This window comes from Phodopus roborovskii, unplaced genomic scaffold, assembly GCF_943737965.1.
Source record: "Phodopus roborovskii unplaced genomic scaffold, PHOROB, whole genome shotgun sequence".
In the NCBI taxonomy this organism is placed as follows: Eukaryota; Metazoa; Chordata; class Mammalia; order Rodentia; family Cricetidae; genus Phodopus; species Phodopus roborovskii.
In genome coordinates, this window is record NW_026126618.1 from 708,979 (window position 1) to 733,333 (window position 24,355).

The 24,355-nt window shown below is 43.4% G+C and overlaps 1 protein-coding gene across 4 annotated transcripts in view; it reads right to left on the minus strand.

Moving 5' to 3' along the window:
* Mybpc1 (myosin binding protein C1) overlaps positions 1-24,355 on the minus strand; it is a 75,430-nt gene that overhangs the window by 3,408 nt on the left and 47,667 nt on the right. For all 4 annotated transcript variants that reach the window (XM_051206349.1, XM_051206347.1, XM_051206350.1 and 1 more), the window contains 13 exons: positions 23,167-23,273; positions 22,736-22,869; positions 20,144-20,303; positions 18,542-18,646; positions 17,268-17,456; positions 16,113-16,247; positions 12,007-12,174; positions 10,384-10,472; positions 8,737-8,932; positions 6,642-6,781; positions 4,019-4,178; positions 3,233-3,369; positions 898-1,084 (listed from right to left, as the gene is read on the minus strand). In XM_051206349.1, coding sequence (XP_051062306.1) covers positions 898-1,084; positions 3,233-3,369; positions 4,019-4,178; positions 6,642-6,781; positions 8,737-8,932; positions 10,384-10,472; positions 12,007-12,174; positions 16,113-16,247; positions 17,268-17,456; positions 18,542-18,646; positions 20,144-20,303; positions 22,736-22,869; positions 23,167-23,273 — 1,907 coding nt within the window. The remainder of the gene's footprint in view (positions 1-897; positions 1,085-3,232; positions 3,370-4,018; positions 4,179-6,641; positions 6,782-8,736; positions 8,933-10,383; positions 10,473-12,006; positions 12,175-16,112; positions 16,248-17,267; positions 17,457-18,541; positions 18,647-20,143; positions 20,304-22,735; positions 22,870-23,166; positions 23,274-24,355) is intronic.

The following is a 24,355-nucleotide window of genomic DNA, read 5'->3' on the forward strand; positions in this document are numbered from 1 at the left end:
ATTCTAAATTACCATATATCTGAGTACTACTGACAAAAGCCATAAGAGAAAGAAAAGTTATAAGAGCATGGTATTGTTCAAGAAGATTCTTATACTCTATACTAAACTTAGGAGGAAAGGGTCTTTTTAAAAATACCTTAGACATTCATGACTATAAAATGCATATTTACAAAGCCAACAATTTTACTTTTTTGGTTCTAATTGTTTCATCATAGACAGACAGGGGAACTAAAACACTTGGGTTATCAGAGGATAGAAACGAAATAATGAGAGAAAACACGTTAGGGTCATGTTGTCTGGTATCTCATAGTATCTCAAAGTAGATTTTGGCTGTTAAGAAAAACGTTAGAATAAGCCATTGTCAATTAGTAAGAGTGTCTGTAGATGACACTTTATGCTAAGATTTTCCTTCTATACAAACCCTTATGTGTTTTTCTTGGCTTTGCATTACTTGTGGCATTTCTTAAACGGAAAATAAGCCTATAAAGGAAAGTTCTTTAGCAATGCTATAATCTGCTGTATCCTACACATATGTCAAACACTACATGCATACGTGTATGTATGAAGTTTCACAGATTACTAAAAACAGTGACTTGCTTAACTGCAGTTTCGTAGATATGCTCTTACACTAAGGTTTCCATTATAGATGGATTATGTCACCAAAGCAACACTGTTTTTACTTCATTTATTCTCACCATGCTGTCCACCTACATTTCACTGAAATTAATGTGCCTTTAATTAACAAGAATTAAAGAAAATAATAAAACAAGTTAACCAAAATAGTCACGTATCTTAACAGCAAAAATGCCTATTAATTCTGCCTGGGATTTTGCATTGAGAGCTTCTTTAAGCCACATCCTTAACTGAAGCCTACAGACGGGATCTTAGGTGGCATACCTTTCACCTCCAGTTTGCATTCGATCTCCACTGTCCCGAGGTCGTTGACTGCTTTACAGCAGTACGTGCCTCCGTCATAGGGACTGGGCTTGCGGATCTCCAAGGTACAGACCCCTTGGTTGCTGAACATCCTGTATCTTGGGTCATCCACAATAGCCACTTTGTTTTTCATCCAGGTGATCTTGGGCTGGAGTCCAGAGTGAAAAAACTCAAGTCAAAGTGTGTCTGCCTGTAGCATATTAAGAGTCCCTCCGACCCAGTAATGAGATTTTAAAGCATGGATTAGAAAGAAAGGGCATCTAAGAAGTGCAGACATCTACTTGGTCCTGTTCGTCTTAAATTAAATTCTATCCCGTTAGCGAGAAAGCAAATGGGACAGTTCTAAAGAAGAAAGCCGGGATTGTGCAGAGGACAGCTCAAGGACAATCTTCCTAGATGGGTTAAGTTGCATTCCAAATAAATCGACATGGGCACAAAACGTTCCATTATAACACAGTTGAGTTCTAAGCCCCTGACGTCTCGCGTGTGTGGTTGTGGATGAGCTAGTTTGATTGTGGAAATCATTGCACAATGTGCACATCAAATCACATTGTGTGCCTTGACTATACCCATTCTTCATTCACCAGTTATTTCCAGATTTTAAAAATTGATGTACAGGCTTGTGATATAGCAGAGAGTATATAGACTGGGTACTTTTCCAAGAATTCCCAGCAGTGCCACGATCATCTGATCGTCTCCTCGTGCCCCAAGGAGTTTCTAGTTCTTTGTAGGCTGCAGATGCCTACTCACCATGCTACCTCCCCCATGACAGCAATATTCATCACCTAGTGGTAGGACATCTGCCCCAACTGAATAATACGCGATCAGCAAAGGTCCAGTCACCCAGGAAGGTGGCTCTGTGCTCCCTGACCCTTGATCCACGTTTGCAGTCATTACCCAACCCCACTTCCTCCTCCTCCTCCCTCTGTAAACACACCCACCCTTGGCACATTCTCTCCTACTCTGCATTTATTGCTCTGTCTGCCTCAGATCCCAGAGTCAGCATTTGCCATCTCTTTTTCCCAGTCCTCTCCCTCCTTCTGCCTGTCAAATGAGAGCATCCCCCGAGGCTCACATCTGGGTCCTTTCCTTCCTCACTGTGGTCCCTTTCCAGAACTTCTACGCTAAAGGCTGGTATGTAGCACCTCCATGCTGACACTCCCCAGATGAAAGCAGCAGCCTGAGCCTTCCCTACCCACATCACATCTGCTTACACATTAATTCAGCAACTTTCCCCATGCTCTTGACTTCCCCCACCTGTCCAAGATGTATGCCGCCCTTGCTGAGTTTCATTCTATCAGAGTTTTCAAGCTTTGCCTCCCTGCCACCCAGTGACGGAAACCACTATGGACAACATGTGTTAATTGTTACTTCTAAACACCAGCAACATGAAGCTTGAGAACCTTTCTAAGTGTCCCCTATGGAGTGTGATCACCCAGGTTTAGCATTCTGCACCCTTAGCAGAGCACATTTTATATTCTGCCCTGGGTGTTTCAGATATTTGATCGCACTGTGAACCCCAAGAGTGTGCTATTTACTTGGAAAAACCCGTTTCCAGTTGTGGTGTGGCACACACCTTTAATCTAAGAGCTTTCTGCTTGAATATTGCAAACAGGATTAAATAAAGTCTACCACAGGTCAAGAGGCGAGGGAGCAACCAGTTGACAGGAAGTGAACACAGGAAGTGATTAAGAAGAAGCCATAGAGGGCAAAGGGAGTCAGGGGGACGGATAGGGAGACGCACAGGAAGTAGAAGGGAGGGGCATGGAGTTTGAAGAGAGAGTTGTTTTGAGACAGCAGCAGAGGAAGGAGTTTCCTGGGAGGTTGGTTGAGGAGGAAGGTTGGCTGGGTGCTTTCTCAGCTCCCTGAGCGAGCAGGCTTTCATCCCAGCATCTTTCACTCCTGAGTCTTTATTGATACAATTGAGCGTTTGAGATTTTGATAAAAACAACACCTGAGTTACCATGTGACTGTGAAGTGTGTTAGAGACCTCTTGATGAGTTCAGGTAAACCAATATCCATCTTACCTCTTGCTTCTATTCCCATAGTTTTGTTTCTTTAGTAGCTGCCCAGTAGTTGATGAAGTTGTGTCCCACATTTGCTCCTACTAATTTCAACACTGTTAGTTATTTACCCACAAAACCCACCTTTCTTCACTCCCGCCACCCCAGAAAGACACGCAGAGAAGTCGGAAGGCCGGTTTATCTTTTCCCTTGCCATTGTAACAAGGCGCACATAAGAGAGAGGTTTTGGAGTCAGTTCTTAATTTAAGGAATTCCAAGGTAAAACACAGTACCTTAGGATTTCCTCGGACGCTGCAGTTCAGGGTGGCATTATAACCAGCAATGGCATAGGTGTTAACCAAAGGCTGAGTAAACATGGGAGCCTCTGTGAAGTCAAAGTCTTCATATACTGGATTTTTGTAGATTTTACCTTAAAAACGAATATTAAAATATGTTTAAAAAATAGAAGTTGGCTTGAGTTGTATTATTCCTGGTATCCTTTACTCATGAGTAAAGCTTCCTTCAGCTCAGACAATCGCAAGCACATGCCACATGACATGTAGTCTAATGGGGACGCATGTATAGCCAGCCAGTCACACCTGAGATAGAAGCCAAAGTGGTTTATGAGAGCTAAACCTTGTCCTGAATGGATGTAGCTGTCTGAGCTTCTTGATCGGAAATGTGTCCTAATGTGGCAATTACAATGAAGGACTTGAGAAAAAGTCACTGTGTGAAAAGATAGAATTCAGCTCCTCATTTCCTTAGAGTCTCATAGAATGCTACACTGAAGGTGTCAAAAGTAGACAGAAAACCAAGAATTTTTTTCTCTCTCTGCATGACATCCATCACGTATAGACCCAGTGTGCAGAAACTGGGATGAATTGAATGTGTAAAATCTAAAATAATACTGTAATTTCCCTAGAAAAAAATTAACCTTTAGAACTGGAATTTTACTTAAATATTGTTACTATAATTTCCCAGCACATGCTCACTCTTTTTCCTTTTCTCCATATCTCCTCTTTCAGTCATTTCCATTGAGTCAACCAAGGTCTCCAAATGTCAGTCCACCTCCAACTCACCGTCCTTGGCAATCACAGCACTCTCCTTAGTCATGGTGGCATCCTCACTGAGGCCACACATGTTTTCAGCAAAGACCCGGAAGTAATATTCGTTCCCTATGACCAGCTCGGTAATGGTGGCATTGGTTCGGTGGTAATGCTCAATGACAGTGAACCATTCCTGAAGGGGACAATGGTTATTATTTCATGAAAATCACCTACTGATTGGAATAAAAAGAATGTGTCATTAATGAAAAAAAAAAACAGCACTGATTTTTATGTTGAGAGCAATGACAATACATATTTAATACTATGTAACTTATCTACAATTGTCTTCATCTACGTGTTAGATTCATATCATCTACTACTACCATCTTGATAATATTTTATAGCTACATCATCTATTTATCTATCTGTGGATCTATTAGTTTTTTGTGGAATAAAATATAATAACAGAATGTAAGTGATACTTTATTGTTAAAAAAGATAGATAAAGCTGGATCATAGATAAAGCTGCATCACTAGAGGAAAATTAATAGCATCCAATAATTTGCCTAGATTATTAATTTCGGTTATCCTAGCTATCACCTTGTTCCTGCTTGTTTCTCCTGCTGTACTCTTTGGCCATGCTTTATGACCTTCATCTGGATGCTTTTTCCTTGTAACCCTTGTTAAATTAACACACACACACTTGATTCCTCTCTCAGCTTTAGTGGATGCACCATTAACACAAAGCCTGCTGTCTTCCTTTCTCACAGAGCCTATGACAGTACCCGGCACCTAGTCGATTCAATACACAAAGTAAATATTAAATAGTTAATGGATAAGTGAATGAATAAGTTAAGACACCTTTAAATGTTCTGTCCTCCCCATACCAAGAAATGTAATTTCAAAGCTTGCCTTGTTGCCAGTAGAAGATCCCACTATTCAACACATATTTTGTACTACTAACAGAAAACAAAATACATTTGCTAATAAAAGCATACTTTCAAAGGAAAAGCACTTTCCTTAGAATTTTCAAGGCCATCATTATCTATAAATTTTGGATAATTTAATACCAGAAAAAAAAAACATAGTTATGCATTCATTTGTCCCCAAAGCTCTTTATGCAAACCTTTATCCTAACTTTTTAATATTGGCTTATCCTTTGGCTTTATGTCTTTCATCTTGCCTTGACTGTGAGTGCCTAAAATAGGAGTTATCTTTCTTACTTCCTTTCTTTTTATTCAGCTGATACAACGGTGCTGAACACACAGTAAGAGAACAAAAATGTGAGTGTTTGGGCCACATAGTAGAAACACAATAAAGGTGGGAGACCCCGGGGATTTGGTGAACACTGGAGTCTGCAGGCGTGAGGAGACAGCAGTGAGCTTGTCCCTTTGACGAATTGGTAGAACAAACACCTTCTGAGCCTGGTTCTGTTGCTGTTGAAATGCAAGAGAAACACAGGGGTGGGTCGGGGGTCATCAGGCAGTCTCAGTCACATGGGCTGGCGGAAAGTCTTGAGCCAGCTGGATCCCTTAAGAATAAAACACTGTACACATATGATGGTCTGAGACAATGTGCGGACTGTTTAGGGGTCCTCCATAGAGACTCTCATGTCTCTGGGTCTCTGACAGTATCAGGATCAAGGTGCAAGAAAATCCTTCATTACAAAAGAAGTCTGAGCCGTTCAGGTCCTTCTTGCAAGGTCATCCACCCATTGGCCTACCTCTCAGGCTGTTCAACTTAGATGAAAAATTTCACTTGAAATGCAAATCTTATTTTGTCATGTAGCACTTAGAAAAAGAAAAAGCCATGCTAAAAACAGTTTATGAAGGAAGTAGTTTGAAATGTGTCTTTCCCACCCTAGCCCCTTCTACGGAGCCAACATAATGCCATGACCTAAGTCCTTGCTGAGCTCCAAATGTGTAATTTGGACTTTATAGCATTCACTATGATGTTTTACTATGAGAGTGAAAGGTATTCTACTCCGATGTGTGTCCTAACATTCTCTCATCCATTCAGTCTCTTACAGGTAGACCAGTAGGAGGGTATAGCATATAGAATCTTATTCAGCATTTAGCACTAACTTCTGTTCCTCATCAAGTCTTTGATTCGTTCAGAGTCCCACTTCCTCATCTCTAACAGATTCTAAGCCATTATCTCCCAGGGTTGCACCTTGAACACATTAGGCTGGTTTCTTTCTCAGAAACTTAGCACATGATGTGACTTTCCCAGTCTTTCTTTTCTAGCCGATGTTTACTCATTTTTTAAATTTTGGTTTTAAGCCCATACCGTTGAACGTTTATTTCACAGAAAGCAATGCATGGTGAATATTTATTGAATGAAGAATTAATTCTGTCTGCATTTCACCTTTTGCTTTAGGCTAGGTTTGCTTTAAATAACCAAGCAAGACAAGCATCTGCACCTCCATGTTATAGATAGGGAAATGGGGGTCAAGGAGATCAAGGGACTCGCCATGCACACATGACTTAGTGGCCGCAGTGGGGAAGAATTCAGCTCTGTGTCTTGAAAGGCCCCACCTTGCTGGCTGGGCCTGGCTCAGCCAGAGGAGCCACCAGAGAAAGCTCACAATGTTCCCATCATCTCGGATGGACATGACTTTGCTCTTGATGTTGAGCCAGAAGCCAGACAGACTTACCATGCTCTTCTTGTCGGCCTTCTGGATGGTGTACCCTGTGATGGCCGCATTGCCATCGTCCTTGGGTGGTGTCCATGTCAGAGCAACGTTCTCTCCCCACACATCTTCAATAGTCACAGCTTGGGGAGGGCCCGGGCGGTCTGCAGGATGGATTCATGCCATCATTGTGAGTTCACATCCCCCTCCAGGCTATACCGTTACACTGGGATATCTTAAGCTGTGTTTTTCCTGTTACAAAAGGCAAGACTCTTCCAGTCTCAGCCATAGGGTCTGCTTCCTTCATCCCGGACAGGCCCAAAAGTCTTAGACTCCTCTTAGCTTAGAAAACTCCTTGAGGTTTGCGAGAAGAAAACAGTGCTTGGTTTGAAGAGCAAGCCTCAGGTTCCCAGAGGAAGTTCCTCTTTAGTTCAGCAGTTCTCAACCTATGGGTCACAACCCCTTGGAGGATTGAATGACCATTCACAGGGGTCGCATATCGGATATCCTGCATATCAAATACTTAGATGACAGTTCTTAACAGCAGCAAAATTACAGTTACAATGTAATGTATTTATGGTTGGGGTCACCCCAGCGTGAGGAACTGTATCAAGGGTGACAGCCTTAGGAAGACTGAGAACCACTGCTTTATTTAGAGAATCTGAAGCCTCCACAAATTAGGACAACAACAAAAAGGTTGGAAATAAGGCTTCTCTTAGCACGGATAAGTAATTGGTATTGTTTTGTGTTTTAGACATAAAACTCAGCACCCTTCTGCCTTAGCCTTCTATGTGCTGGAATTACAGGCATGCGCTACTCTACCGGGCTCTTAAATTCTGTCTGTGTACGTGTGTGAGTGGCATATGAGTGTGTAAGGGGTGGAGACACACGCATGTGGAACCCAGAGGAAGGTGTCATGTGCCCTCACTTTGCACCCTACTTCTCTGAGGTAGAGTCTATTCCTGAACGCAGAACTACTGTTTTTCAGCTAGACCGGCAGCCAGCAAGCCATAGCAAGCAGGCAGCAAGGAATTCTGGGATCTCCTTTCACCTCAGGGCTGGGTTACGGGCCGCCACACCTGGCTTGCTATGTGGGTGCTGGGGACCAATCGCAGGTCCTCATGCAAATGATCTTGACCTGAACCAACTCACCAGCCTCCTAAACTTACTGACATAGCAAAATGCAGAATAGTTTAAGTGGTTGTGTGTGTGTGGTCTGTATGTGTGTGTGTGTGTGTGGGTCTGTGTGTATGTGTGTGTGGGGGGGTCTGCGTGTGTGTGTGTGTGTATGTGTGTGTGGGGGTCTGCGTGTGTGTGTGTGTGTGTATGTGTGTGGGGGGGGTCTGTGTGTAAGGCCCCCACTCTGCTTCCCTAATTCTGAACTAAGATGAGAATTAACTGTTTATTCACCTTCTACAGGCACTGATCAGCACAAGCCATCAACGCCGGCGTTTAACTGGTGGGCTTTGTAGTCGCTTCTTTACATTAGGAAGAAGTCTTCACTCTCCACCCAGACTTTACAATTGGTGAATTTTGGGTGTGGAAAGGAACATTTTCAACTGTCTAGGAGCTACCTTGTGGATTTTCAGCATGAAGCATACTTAATCATCAGAGAGTCAGAAATTAAAAGCAAGAGAGAACTGGATAAAAAGCATTGCAGACGGAGATCACCAACAGCGTCCACTAACTTTCTCACACATATGTCCCTAGGTCTCCATGATTAGGGCATTTAGTCACTGAAAGTTATTTTTGAAACACTAACAAATCTTACTGTTCTTACACACTATTTCTTTTTTAATCGTTCTTTTCTTTCTTCTTTTTGTTTGTATGTTTTTGCTTTTTATTTATTTTTATTGCTTTTGTTTTTTGAGATGAAGTTTCTCTGAGTATCTCTGACTGTCCTGGAACCTGCTCTGTAGACCAGGCTGGCCTCGAACTCACAGAGCTCCACCTGCCTCTGCCTCCTGAGTGCTGGGATTAAAGGCGTGCAAATCTTTTTAAATGTTAAAACTGTTTGTGTAGAAGAAGCCTAACACTCCTATCTCCCCCAAATGACAATGAGGTTGGCCTCCACCCTCATGTTCTGATGGAATGTTCTGGCTCTTTCCCCGGTACCTACCTACGATCTGGATGTCTATTGAGGCGTTTTCCTCGTACTTGTCCACTTTGACCTGCAGGTCATACTTGCCAGAGTGGCTCCTCTCTGCCTTCCTGATGAAGATGATGGTATCAGTCTCTGAGTTTCGGATGTTTATCTGATTCTTGTCAATTTCTTGGCCGTCCTTCTTCCAGGTCAGCTCTGGTCTTGGTTTGCCCTGAAATGAAAGATGTGAAATAAAAATAACATTTAACATTGTCTCGAATTTTTTTTTTTTTTTTTTTTTTTTTTTTTAACATCACAAGCATGACAATGGCCTAACCTATTCTAGCAAGGATGAAAACTTCCTGACCTGGTGGTGGTGGGTGACACCAAGCAAGCAAGGCCACTTCCGGCTGACTGCCTTCTGTGTGTCAGGTGCATGACGTTTATTATTTGCCTCAATCTACAACTAGATGAGTATTGTTATCCTCCCTGATTTGGGAAGAGAGGTTCAGCAATTTGCACAAAGCCTTGAAGTTAAGAAACTTCTAGAACTCGATCTCAAAGGCAGATGTGCCAGATGCCAGCAGGATGGTCTGTCCCCTGGGACCCTGGAGCCTTAGCTGGACTATTGTCCACTTAATAATGGTGTGACCCTGGGGAAAGAATAAACTCTTCATGCCCCAGTTTCTCCATCTGGAAGACAGGGACTGAAGTCTTCCGCAAACAGCTGTAAGTGTTTGGTAGTATTGGCTAAAGGCTGACGATTTTCCTCCGCACTATGTTCCCCCTTCCCAGACTGGTCTGCAGTCTCTCTAGCTGCTGACACAATTAAGAAATTATAAAATTAAAAACGATTTTAAAAAAAAAATTGTAAAATTATAATGTTATCTATAGATATGAGTTTCTGTTTCTTTTTCTTTCTTTTTTTGGGGGGGGCATGGAGGCTACAGGGTCTCATGTAGTTCAAGATAGCTTCAAGCTCCCTGAGTGGCCTAGGATAACCTTGAACCCCTGGACCTCCCACATTTACCACCTGAGTGCTGAGACCACAGGCAGGCACCACCACACCTGGCATCATTGTTCATTGATACAGGACTTGTTATGTGGACCAGCTGATTTGTTATTTGTCTTAAAGTCAAAGTAGTCCCTCTGCCTCGGCCTCCTGAGTGCTGAAAGTTAGGCATGACCAGGGTGTGTGTGTGTGTGTGTGTGTGTGTGTGTGTGTGTGTGTGTGTGTGAGCACGTATGAGTGGGACAAAGAGAGACGCCTAAGCTGATTATTGTTGTTTCGAAAAGCAAAGCTAATCTTATAAACAACAGACTCTTTTTGTTGGAATGATTATTTCACAGTGGGCCTGTATTTCAGTTAGTTAGCGACATGAAGATTTCAAAGTATGTTCTGTTTGGTTGGGAGCTGTTATTGTTTTGTTGGATATGGGAACTTAAGAGCAGACAGTCAGTGTCACAGGTGGCTGGGCTGCAGAGATTCTTCGAGAAATTCTTCATCTCTCTCTCATATTATCTGCCCTACCGCACCTGGTCTTTAAGCATGGCAAGATCTCGTGTCCTGCACAACTTAAATCTGAGAGGCTCTTGGCTTTTTCCATTACTGACCTAATCTTTCTGGGGGAATTCTCAATCATGATGAACTTAAAGGCTAGACCACCTCCCTCTCCTTTTTACCTGGAAAGGGATGACCAGATTGACAGCCTCTCCAACTCTGCGGATGTAAGTCTGCTTCAGGTGCCTTGGGATGCGAATCTTAGGTGGCTCTGGGGAAGGGTGGAGAAATACAGTTGTACAATCAGTACAGTATCCTGGAAATGACCTTTTGTAAGTGGAATGGCAGGATGCTCATGACCCATCTTTGGGATCACTCCCTTTCACACAATTTTAGATGTTTCGCTAACAGTATATTTAGCAATTTTGGTCCAAACTGTTTTCTTTAAGTAGAGATAGCTTTTTATTTATTTGCTTTTTTTTTTTTTTTTTTTTTTTTTGAGACAGGATTCTCTGTGTAGTTATTTATTTTTAAGATGTGTTTTTATGGGGCTAGAGAGATGGTTTAGCACTTAAGAGCACTGCCTGCTCTTCTGATGGGTCCTGTTTGAGCCCCAGGACTCACCGTGGTAACTCACAACTGTAACTCCAGTACAGGAGATCCAATGCCCTCTTCTGGCCTCTTTGGATGCTAGGCACAAACATAGCATCCTGGCACACATGCAGCCAAAATACTCATAAACATAAGATGAAGTAAAATGATAAAAAAGGAAAGCATTTGAGTACATAGAGATCTGGTAAGCAATCCTCCTGCCTCAGCCTTTCAAGTAGCTGAGATTAAGGGCATATAGCACTATGACCACCTTCCATACATGATTTCTTGATGTGCATTGGTCATTTGGAAACAATTACTATATAGAATCATGCAGATCTTCTGAATGCTGATGTTTGATTGTATAATATTTTAAAAATGTGTTGGTAGGACTACTTTATCAGTCAATATGTTTAAGTATTCAAAATCTGTTGAAGCAAGTATGCAATCCTGATGACCTGAGTTCAACCTCTGAGACCCACATAGTGGGAAGAGAAAACCAAGTTTTGAAAGTTATTCTCCAGTCCAGAAAAAAAAAAAATGTTCAGGAATCGAAGACCAATATTAATATAATTAACATTTTTTTTTAATGTTTGATCAATAACACCCCTAAGGCAAAACCGAGCCTTCTCTTTAACTGAGAGCACACAGGGGCAGTGGTATCTGTCAGAGCTCTGCGGTACTGCTTGATTCATGCGAACACACCAATGGAACACACCAATGGCTTAATTTACACCATCAGGGTAGATGTGAGTGTGTTGAAAAGGGCCCAGATGTATCTGTCATCATAAAAATGGTTGTGACTTTGCAGACCCATGAGCTAGAATGCAGGTGGAGTTCCACGGCAGTTGGTACAGAGAATCTGGCCAGGTCATTTACCTGGTCTTCTGAGTACTAAATTATAAAACCCAAAGCTGACCTCCTAAACTGCCTAAAAAGCAGTGTTTTGTTAAGTGTTAACTTCCAGGAAACAGTCATAAAATATCAAAGGAATGCCAGCAAAACAAATTTTAAGAAAATGTGTGTGTGTGTGTGTGTGTGTGTGTGTGTGTGTGTGTGTGTGTGTGTGGTGCTTGGCAGAGGTTACCCTTGGGTGTCATTCCTCAGGAGAAGGTCCACCTTGGGTTTTTGTTGCTGCCTTGTTTTTTTAAGACGGAATCTCACTGCCTGGAGCTTGCTGATTGGCTAGGCTGGCTGTCCAGTGAATGGCTTACCTATGACTTCCTTCACAAGAATGGGCTGAGAATAGTATTTGGGCTCGCTGGCCCCAGCTGCGTTAATAGCCTTCACACGTACGAAGATCTTTGCATCCGTGGGCAGACCATTGATGGTGAACTTCGTCTTGTCGATCAGGTCCGTGTTTGCAACTATCCAGTCCTCAGCTAAGACCAGTAGAAGAAAAAAAAGAAGGAGCAGGAGTAGTCTTTAGTGAGAGGAGCCATCCCAGGCCATCACAACCAGCTCCAACTTAGCATTTCACTCATACTCAGATCCTTCAGAAAGAATATGATTTGGGCTAGACTCGGGTTATGACTGAAAAAATGCCCCCAAATGGCTAACGTAAGAAACAGGAAGAATTAAATTAGACTGTTATTTCTGAAAAACTCAAATGAACTCTTAGGAATAAAGTGCCCTGAGTAATAGTGAGTGTGCCAATAATGTTGAAGTAGTTTTACTTCACGCTGCTTCATATAATCTTGACAAACTTTAAAGTTCAGAAAGACAGGAAATCGCTCTCCTCGTGAAGGAAAGGTACTATTCTTGCCACGTGCTCTCTGTTTTATCTCAGCTGGCTTATAGTCGTGAAACATTAATGTGAACATAAAGAATCTGATCATTTGCACTCATGAAGAAAAGCCAATTCTATTTATAAAGAGGAAAGGAGGCTCATGACTGCATATCTCATGAGTTGGTTGGTACAACCCTTTCCTTCAACCAGAAATTGGATTTTCTTTTGCGGCAACTGGTAGCTTTGTCCACACTCTGTAATATCAAAAGACTTTAACCCCAGCATCCAGGACATACAAGTATTTCAGCTTCTAAAAGTCAGAAAGGACCACTGGGAAAAGCGAAGTCTTGGACCCCAGTGAGAAAGTTCACCCTCCCCCGCCCCAACCCTACAGACTTCTGTGTGGAGGTAGTGGGGAGGTCATTCAAGTAAGGTCATGGAACATTCCAGATAGGGGTCAAAGAGTAGGGAAGTCCGAGAGCTCCGCAGATACTTTACCTGGCAGATCATACGCAGCCTCCCCATTTTCATTAGACCGTTTGGCTGATGTACCTTTGAGAATCCGTCAATACATTAATTCAAGACACCCATTTTCACACCAGAAGAATATTGTATCAGCAGTCAGCATTCTCTGTTAGTAAAGTATGCAAAGTAGACAAAGAGACTGGTCCGGAGTAGAGACGCAAGAGACCAAACATGTTAAGGGGAGGGCACGGCTTCCTCTGGGCAGCCTGTGGGTTTTGTCTACAGGCACCTGGCCCAGAGAAGAAAGAGACAAAGAAGAGGAGAGAGGCCGGGCATCTCCGCAGGAGGGAAGAAGAGCTAGTGGGCAAAACAAGACCTTGAAGGAAAAGGAATCATCAGTTCTGGAATCCAGAGGGAGCAGCCTCTCCAGTCCCCCAGGGAATGTGATGCTCCCACAGTGGGGCTCCCTCCCCAGACTCTAGGAGGACACACCAGCACAGCCTTACCAGGACTCAGCTGTGCCTTAACACATGGAAATGGAGTCAGCCCTGGCAGCTCAGGGAGTAGCCCTGGTTACCATGACAATGAACTCTGCATCAAGAAGACAAACTGGACATTCCTGTGCCCCTATATTCCATGTGAAGGGCTCACAGGATGCTTTGGGGCTCGTCCCAGTGGTTTGGATGTACCTTTTTTTTTTTGGTACCCAGGAGATTAACTGGGGCAAGGAGTACAGAGTGGCTGCTTCTGGGGACCTTGGCCTCCCTCTCTCTTTTCCCAGCCTTATCAGGACTATAAGGGAGGTTTGACATCTTTTATAGCTGAGAGGGAATGTGGATGATAAAAATTACTTATGACTTTGAAAAAAAAAGATACATCTTTCGGCAAATGCTCTGTTCGATAGCTGTTGTACCAGTTTCATAGGCAAGACTCAGTGGATGGGAAAGCCAAAACAAGAGACAAGAAAAAAAAAAACACAAAAGAACAAAGAACGGATAAAAGAGAAAAGATGAAAAGAAAGGGCGGGGAGCAAAAATGGCCCATCTCTTCAAGTCCAAGCTACCCGACTGAGGGGAAACAGAAAGAGGCGGATGCCTGAGGGGCGGGAGGTACTATGTACATTGTTTAATGCATGAGGTCTGTTTTAAGAAAAGGATGAACTAGAATAAAGACGAGAAGAATAAAATGCTTCAGGCATAAAAAATAAAACAGAAAAGGCAGAATAATAATAATTAAAAAAATAAAAAAAGCACACAACCTTATATAAGAACGACTTTCACAGACTAAACCTGACATCCAAAAGCATCAAACACTTGAGAAATTAGTCCGGAGAAGAGCAGCCATTAAAAGAGAATGAAGAACCAGGCAGCCACATTAAGAAAACCAGGAAAGACTACGAGGAGAGAGATACACGTTATGAAAGAGTGTCCATAGAAAGCTAATACCGACATGTTATGTGGCAAAATATATACATCAATGACCGTGTACATATACATATGTATATCCTCATATACATACATATCTACACAGACAACACACGAAATCATGTAAAATACACTTGGTTGTATTTTATCTAAGGTGGGTAACATCAAAATGACAGGCATCTATCATTTTGCTGTATCTTCTTACTTTTTAAACCTATCAGAAAGAAAAGAGTAAAGAATTTGCTCTGTTTCATACACATAGAGAAAGGGCTTGCTCAGAAGCCACGTCACATTTACGCTAGGGAATTCTGCTGGCTAGGCGATACTGAATGGAAATGGACCATACTCGGAAATGCTGGAGGTTTTCCTTGTTGACTTTATCACAATGCCCACGTCCTTCTCTGCGCCAACCCTTGGCCTTTTTCCTGTAAGGTCCCCCACTGGCTTTGGATCCTTCTGAAGCTTGAAGAAAGCGTGGCAAGTGGGACACGAGGGCGGGGCAAAGGAAAATCAGTGGCCAGGGCGCTTCATCGGAATCTCTGCTCCTTCCCGAGCTGCAGCAGTCCTGCCTGCAGGGGCCCAGTGCGCACGCGTGCACTTCAGCCACTGAGCTTCTCCCCAGTGATTTTCCTCCAGGGACACCCATTAGTGTTTATAGTCTTGATTCACAAAAGCATCGTTGCCTCTTCCCTTCTCGGGCAGCTTCAGGGTTAAAGTGTGGGGTCGGAAGAGTGGTTTTAGGGGTTAACTCTTGGTCTTTGTTTAGTGAGGTCTCAGTAAGCTTCTGTGGGAGACCATTTGCCTACATCAGCCACAGACAGGCAGGGTCCACAGCCAGGGTTCTTTCTGCCTCATTCACCTAATCATCGTTCTTCTACCTTTCCTGCCTCCCTTCCGCCTTCCTTCTTTTCTTCCTTTCTTCTTTCTTTCTTCCTCCCTCTTTTCCTCCTTTCTTCTTCCTATTTGGGCTTATCACACTCTAGACAAATGCTCTACCACTGAGCTACACCCCCAATCTATTTTCAAATGTCATTTTCTTCTGGCCATGGCAGACAGGAAATTATATCACTAGGCAATGAGTGAATGTCACACCATTTCAATTTTGGTTTTCTGTGACATTTTATTCCTCTTTCTCTCTCTTATTTTAATCAGAGGGGCTCTTTTGGATTCTTTACTTTCCCTTCCAAAATTTAATTTTCATATACACGAGTCTTAAGATTGCCATATGTTGAATGCATTGCTCATGCTCTCTGGGATTTATTCCTAGCTCCTTAAAATTAAGAGTTGCTTTTAATCCTTCTTCTCTTTAAGAAGGAAGGATGTGCTCATTGGATGGCCAAATGCGTAGTCTATCCCCCTATGCTTGGCCATGAGTAGATATTCAGTACTCAGTGACACATTGCAGCTGCACCAAGTTTGGGAATGGATGCCCCTGAAGCTTTGTCAAAAGGCCATTCTCCTATGCCAGCCCAGTGGGGATGCCCACCTTACAGCCCAACTAAGACACTCTTAGCATCTACGTGTATAGTTTATAAAATACCAGCAGAAACCTATGTTCGTTACATCTCAGAAGGATGACCTTTGGCTTGGTTTCATTATTCAGTAAGAAAGAGATGGCTCCCCAAGAAAGACAAAAGAAAGCAAGGTATATCTCACCTAGCGCTGACGGTATGTATTCACTGTAACCTCTAGGTGTACTTACTTCCTTCAAAGCAATACTCTAGTACATAGCCATCTAAACCTGCTGCGCCAATCTGGTCTGGCGGCCTCCACTTCATTGTCACAGATGAGTCAGTTACGGAGTCAACAGCCAGAAGAGTAGGAGGGCTGGTCACAGCTGAGAACATGAAAGCAAGAAAAGGAAGAAACTGTGAATGCTGAGCCATGGCAGAGCACCTGCAGTAAGATAACCCTGGGATGCTACTCAAACTATGCGGAGAAGCCGCATGCCTTGCTGAGCACTCCCAGAGCATGGTCATTTGGAAGCCAAATGTCTGACTTAGGAGAGATTCCTGGAAAGACTGCCACGCTCCTTCTCCAGTTTAGAAAGTTTGTGTGAAAAGCTAAGCAGCCAAAGGGAGTTAGAGAAATCAGTTTGGGGGAACCGAGGAATCTACAGTAAAATCGCCATCGCTCTGTAATATTAAATATTTATCATTTTTAATTATGTGTATATATGCAAGAGGAGGTTATCTGCCCATACATGCAGGTGCCCAGCACTCGAGAAAGAGTTGTCGGATCCCCCAGAGCTGGAGTTAGAGGTAGCTATGAGCTTGACCCGTGTGGATGCTGGGGCAGACTCAGGTCCTCTGTAAGAGCAATGCCTGCTCTTAGTCACTGAACTTTCTCTCCAGCCCTGAGATTTGCCATTTTAAATAAACTCTTGTGCTTAATTTTCCATTTCTTAAGGAATACTTAAATACAATGAAATAGTGGAGACAGCTTATCTTTCATTTGCCTTCGCTGGACTGTTTGCTGATGTTTCATAGATAAATTTAAGATGAAATTATAAACAAAGGTGAAGGTAAAAACAAAGACTTCACCGGCCAGTGTAACTTTGGCACTTTAGGAAGGACAATGGATTCGGCTTCATGCTTACAGGCAGGAATGGCGATGGGAGCCACCCACTGTTCTCACTGGAGCTCTGCAAATGAATTCCAGGACCTCCATTCTGAAGATGGTCATCTTCCCCAAAGTCTGTTTTGAATTTCTTATCGCATCACCCTTATCTGTCTGGCTATTCCCTACCCACCTCTCCAAGAAGTTCCAGGCCATCCCCCCTTGGAAATCAGAAAGGAAGCAGTAATAATAATCTGTGGCAGTGGTTTCCACAACAGAGACATTTCCCTTGACTCACCCAAAGGAACAAAGGGCTTGGATGGCATACTGGGCTTGGAGATGCCGATGGCATTGACCGCAAAGATGCGGACTTCGTAGGCCACACCTTCAATCATCTTCTTGGGCTCAAAAGTTGTTTCCTTGCAGAGATCAAAATTCAGTCGCATCCACCTGGAGCTTTGTTTCTTTTTCCTCTCAATAAAGTATCCTGTAGTGTACAAAGTGGAGACTTGGGCTTTTTATCTTATCTCCAAAATTAAACTTTATTAGACATTTTTGCACATTCTAAGCAGCATGAGTGAAGTAGACAAATGCATTTATGTTTTAATCAACTGTTAGAGATCAGATAACACAAATGTGAACTCTGTAAAATGCAGATTGAAAAAAGTAACGGGACTAGTAAAAAGTACAGTTGTACTAGGAAAAGAAGAAAAATGAATCAGAGACATTTTAGTCCTAGCAACTGAGTCGCTGTGGTTGAGCAATCCAGAGCCGAGGACCCAGAAGGTTGCGGCCATGGAAATAAAGGGAAAAAGATTCGTTTTGTGAATTTTATTACCACCTATAGGAAAAAAGAAATTTCTCCACCGAGGAGGCAACTTCTCCTAATAATTTTACGCTGAGAAATTCCTCCATGACACAATCTGTGGTGGCTTGAATGACAATAAACCCCTGCCCCCCCCCCCCACAGCTCTCATCAGGTCCACTCTCTGCCTGCTGGCTGCAGATGAGGATATAAAGTTCTGAGCTACTGCTCTGGTACCATGCCCGTCTGCCTCTCACCCTGAGGATCAAGGACTAGCCTTCTACAGCTGTAAGATGGCCATCAGCTAAATGCTTTCTTTTATAAGAATTGCCTTTGTCGTAGTGGTGGTGTCTCTTCAGGGCAATAGACCAGTAGTAGCTAAAGCACTGCACTATGATGTTCGCTGGCAGAACAATGGGGATTAGACTCGGAGCTGTCTGGAAAGTAGTGAAAAGAGCAAGCAAACAAGAAAACAGGTGTCTGGAGCGTGCACACCAGAGCTCAAACCCCAAGGAGTTGTGGGATGTCGCAATAGGTACTTCAACTTCAGCAGGCATTTGAAGTCACAGTATGTATTGTAACAAGCAACTGCCTCCTCCTCCTCTTACTAAAAACTGACTCCAGAACCTGCTGTATGCCAGGCCAGGACTCTGCCAACTCAACAGGCTTTTTCGCAGCCTCAATTTCCAGAATGTATTCTGTTCTGATATGCACTGAGAGAATGCCAGCTGCACTGGCTGTAACGTGGGTGCTCAGTCTATAGTTACCCAAGATTGGTGACCCTCCGTCATAGGCAGGGGGCTCCCAGTTCATGATACACCAGTCATCTCCCACTTCCGTCACATTTGGTGCCACTGGAGGGTCTGGGATGTCTGCAGTAGGCAAAGCAGGAAAGCGTTAATAGTCAAGGCAGCTTTGCTTGTTTGTTCCTTTTCTGAAATGCATTCAAAAATTATCTTGGACAATATGTCAATACAGGTAAGGGGGAAAGAGCTCAGTGAAAATAAGTATAACAATGTCTAAAATCCTTGAAAACTGATAAGAAATTGTCACCTAAATGATGCATATAGTTGTTTTGTTTTTTAGCTACCAAATGAACTTCCAACAGAGTGAAGAGTCAGTTATTGTCAATTTACATCAAACAGGTTCAAGATATTTATTGGAGGAACTCAGCATTGGCAAGACACCATGTCATAGTTTAGGTTCGTATGAAGTGACTAATTTGGGTTCACTTTGAAATATGGTTCCTCAAGGAAATTCAGAGTGGGGAGAGGAGCCTCAGAGAACCTGGGACACTAATAGTTCCCCTTCCTCAAAATGGTTGATGTGGGAAGGGAGGGATTGTGTCTCAGGGGCATTTAATGGGCACCCAAAAGCAGCTACCGGGAACTATGGAGGTCGTGCTTCTTAGAGGAGAATCTGCTACTGGGGTTTCACTAAACTACCATAATTCCTAACTGCTTCTAAATACTTATCCTTACACCCACAAGTAAGTTCTCACCCTCATCAAAGAAAACTTGGCTTTGCAACAAACAGACTACTACAGACTATCACAACTGTTTAAAATGCAGAGCTGATCACCGGGTGCCTACACCCCGTGCTACAACACAAGCCTGGGAATATTGCAGATGGGGAGATGGTAAGGGCCAAAGGAGCAGGAAATCTGCTGTGAGGTCGCATCGCCTATAAAACGGGGACGTGCCACCCATAATTAGCAATCCGCTGTCTAAACAGGACCCTAAGTACAGTATCGATAGACGTGCTAACATGGAATAGACTGTAGCGATGACTTGAAAGGGAGAGCTCACAGGGCTCCGCCATACACAAAGAACTGCACAGGCAACTAGGGAATGGCAAAGCAGAAGAAACAGTCTTCCCTAATTGGTTATCCAGTACCAAGAGGTCAGTCCTGAGACCACACACATATGAGTAACATTGAATGGACTGAGCAAGTTGTGTTTCTACACATGTATTTTGGTGTGTGTGTGTGTGTGTGTGTGTGTGTGTGTGTGTGTAAGAATTGAAAGAGGCCATGATTTTGAGAGGGAGTTGGGGGACACGGGAGGAGCTGGATGGAAGGAAAAGGAAAGGGTTAAATAATGTCATATCTTCATTGTAGTAAAAAAAAATTAATTTTAAATGGTTCCCAAAGAGATGATGACTTTGAAGAACTAATGAACAATAATCCCAAATGCCTCTAACTATGCAGTTTCTCCGGTTAGAAATCCTGTAATTAAGAAAATACAGGAGAAAAATAAGAGAGAGGAAGGTAAGGCAAAGAGGGAAAAAAAAAATAGAGGTAGAGAAGAGAAATGCCTGTTTCCTCCTGTCTGCCCGATTCTGGAGGGTGGTTCCCCTGGGAAGCTTACCCACAACTTTAATCTTGATGCTTGCATGTGCTTCTCCAGCTTCGTTTTTCAGATTTATGTTGTACACACCAGAGTCATCTCTCTCCGCCACGTCAATGACCAGCGTGCTGCTATCAGGGTACGATTCCGCCCTGATCCGGCCACTGCCCTCCATAATAGCCTGTCATGAAAGAGGCAAACAGGGCATGATGGACTGACAGGGCCGTTGCAGAGCACCTGAGGACCCCAGGGCCGGTGGGCCCGAGAGCCTAACATACACATTACAGGGCCACTCTTCACTCTGAGGAAACCCAGACGCCACGTGCTCAAAGCCCACACAGCTGAAAAGGGGAGAGCTGGGAGAGAGCCTGTTAACTACAGACTTTACCAACGGGAAGCCGGAGAACAGAAAAATACAAGGGTAGAAGGCGTCCTGTAGGGTGCAAGCTCTCTTTTATATAAAATCACACTAACTCATATCAGAAACCCATTATTGCCATGTATATGGATGTCTTGAGAGTTTGAAAACATTGAATGCTGGTGCACATCTTTGTCCCAGAGCTCTGGGAGTGGATCTTTGTGAGTTCAAGGTCAGTTTGGTCTACTCAGCAAGTTCTAGGCCAGCCAGAGCAATATAGCAAGATCTTGTCTCACAAACAAACAAACAAAAAAAACCCACAAAAACCATGGCAGAGGGTGGGCGGCTTTTAAAATGGTGCAAGGGTAATAATTTCCACTCCAGTTAACATTAAGTTTATATTTCTTTTCTCTTCAGAGTTATTTATTTTTACTTTATATGTATGGTCGTTTTGCCTGCAGAGATGTCTCTGCGTGCCTCTAACATCAGAAGAGGGTGTCAGATCTCTTGGAGCTGGAATTACAGGTGGTTCTTAGCTGCCACATGGGTGCTGGGAACTGAACCCAGGTCCTCTGCAAGAGCAGCCAGTGCTCTTAACCACTGAGCCATCTGCCCACCCCCATGTTTCCACTTTAGATAGGGGCAGGGAAAATCTGAGCCTTGTATTGTACTCATCCACGTCTGTTTTAAAATCTTAAACCACTAAGCCACAACACCAACCTCTGGTTTCCTGAGCCAGGGTCCCACTATGTAGCCCTGACTGGCCTGAGCGTTGCTATGTAGACCAGGCTAGCCTTGAATTCACAGACTGAGATCCTCCTTCCTCTGCCTCCAGAGTGCTGGGCCACCACACTGGCTAGAGAATCCTAGGCCTTGACTTGTACAGCTTTCTACTCTGGCGCATGTCTGCTGAGCTCCTGCCACTTGGGTTCCTGGGAAGGAAAATCCTAAACACTCTCTAGGTTCGGTATGGGTGTCTCCTCCGTGTACACTACCTGAAATGGAAATATCTCCTCTCCCCCTTCTTTCCTCTGCTAGGAATGAAACCCAGGGCCTTACACATGTTAGGGCAAAGGCGTGAGCCCTGAGCACTTTGGGAGGACTCTGCAAGCAGGGCTTGTAGACCACCCTCACTTACAGGACACATTTGGAGTCTTTGCCCTTCATAACTCGACTCCAATGTCTAGAAAGTAATTTTTCCCATGGTTTTGTCTGTCTGGGGGGTTATCTACATGAGAATATAAATCAAGTTCCTGCTGTTCCATTTTGGCAGGATGTCTCCTATTTTTAAATGTAATGGTGGCAGAAAGCCAGGAGTAGCTTAAACTGAGGTTCTTCACCCACCTGCCTCTTGTTTTTCTCCTCCTGGCCTACGTGCCCCAGTAGCCCTGCTTTCTAGGCCTCTGTCCTTGACCTTGACACTACATGGCCTTCAGCAGGCAATCTCTTTCCTTCCGAGTTAGCCACTCGAGCGTCAGTGACTATATAGCTGCTTGCTATCACAGTATGCTCTTGGGTTTTTCCTTGTTATATATTATTACCACACTGGTTATTATTAGGGTTTTTAAAGATGGGTCTTTTTAGGTTCCTTCGATGTCCATGAGTGCTCCTGCCCTACGCTCGTCAGTGTAATTGTTTCTGGTCTATGACACAGCTTAGCATACCCTCTCACTATTTCACAGCACTTCTTACCATGCAAAGTGACGTCGTTCCTTAACTTATTTACGTATTCCCTACTTTACTACTTTTCTTCCTTCCTGACCCCATGACATCCATGGAATATAAGGTGGCGTCGTGTTCATAATTCACAAAATCATGCTTGGCCAAATAAGTGGGCGGCTAGAAATATGAAAACAAACGATTGACGGATTTACCTGAAAACCAGCCCACATTCTCTTCTCAAAGGAATTATACCCATAATGTACTCTTTTGTGTGTATGGAGGGGGTTGGTGGGTGTGGGTGTGTGAGACAGGGCCTCACTTTGTAGCTGTCCTGGAACTCATTATGTAGACCAGGCTAGCTTCAAATTCACAGAAATCCGCATGTCTCCAGTGTTCAGATAGACACGTTGGCTTGCACCATTTCCCTTCACCTGAACCATGGGGGCAAGGGATGAGGGGCAAGGAGTTGAGACGTGTGTGTGTGTGTGTGTGTGTGTGTGTGTGTGAGAGAGAGAGAGAGAGAGAGGGAGGGCGGACAGAGGGGGGGAGAGAGGAGGAGAGGGCGGACAGAGAGAGGGGGGAGGGGGGCAGACCTTATCGGCTCGGCTCCAGAGGGCTTTGGGGGGTGGTTCCCCTGTGACAGGGATCTCGAGACGAAGCTTGCTCCCAGCAATCACTGTCACTGTGTTGTCAGCATCGAGGCCATCCAGGATGATCTTGGGAGGATCTGGAATATTCAGTATAGCTTTTGTCATCAATCAGCCATTTCCATGTGGTATTTTTGGCTAGCGATTGGCTACTTGGTAAACACTGGCAACAATTTTTAACATGGCTGAGTAATCACAGCAGTTGGTGCTTGTCACACTATAAAACTGCTTCTTGTTAGATTCACAAATCAACTACTTACAACGCGTGAGTAATACTGAGTCGATGCATCTTTTAAATCATATAGCTCTTGAAACATTATAGTTCAAAGTAAGCAAACAATTGAACAGCTGTATGATAATGTATCTGATCTACTCACCAATGACATGAACTTTGGCCGACATAGGAACATTGTAGGCATCTGGTGTAAACACATATTCACCTTCATCTTCAATGAGAGCATTGGCTATGACTAACTTGTGGACTCTGAAGAAACACGAGAAACAGATTACCACCACTTTACAAGGGTGTAGAGTATACGTGACCCAAACAGAAGAGTCATGGCCTGTGTTTAATGCACTTCTTATAGGAGAGAGATAGAAATAGAGGAGCACGGGGAGATGGGGGTTATTCTATTGACTGCTATGAATATATCACTGCAAATACAATCTGCTTATTATGTATGCAAGTCTCTACTATTCTTTTGTCGTATAACTTCAAAAAGAACAAAGCACAACAGCTTAATAATGTGACACTTAAACATACAAGAAATTACAAAGGCAAACACTGACTGTGGTTATATGTATGGATCTTCTCACTGTACAAAGTGTACATTTGGGGCCTAGTGGTGTAACTCAGGGGTAGAGCATCAGCCTAGCATGTGTGAGGTCCTAGATTCAATCCTCAGCACCACACACTTATATACTAACACAATACAAACACACATTTAGTAACACATGAAGGACATCCTATGCTGCTATGAATGTATATGTGTTTGTATACATATGAAATTTTAGAGGATTTTTTAAGCCCCATAAATTCACTTGTGATCTGGTGAGAGTTGTGAGTCAAGGTTCAATTTCTTGCCTTAAATCGTTGCTAGGTTCTAGGCAATTCTGCTTCTCACATGAAAACAAAAATAGAAGGAAGGTTATGTGATAGTTATTATTACTAAAGGTGGACAATAGTTATTGTGCAAAGTTTTTTTGTTTTAAGATTTATTTATTAGCCTGGTGGTGGTGGCACATACTTTTAATCCCAGCATGCAGGAGGCAGAATCAGGCAGGTCTATGTGAGTCCGAGGACAGCCTGATCTACAAAGAGAGTTCCAGGACAGCCAGGGCTACACAGAGAAACTCTGTCCCAAAAAAACAAACAAAAGAGATTTATTTATTTTTATTGTATGGGTATGGGTGTTTTGCTTGCAAGTAGGTATGTCTACTATGTGCATGCAGTGTCTGTGAAGGACAGAAGGGGCATCAAAGCCTTTGGAACTAGAATTAAGACAGCTGTGAGCAACCATGTGGGTGCTGGGAATTGAACTCTGGTCCTCTCAAAGAGCAGCCAGT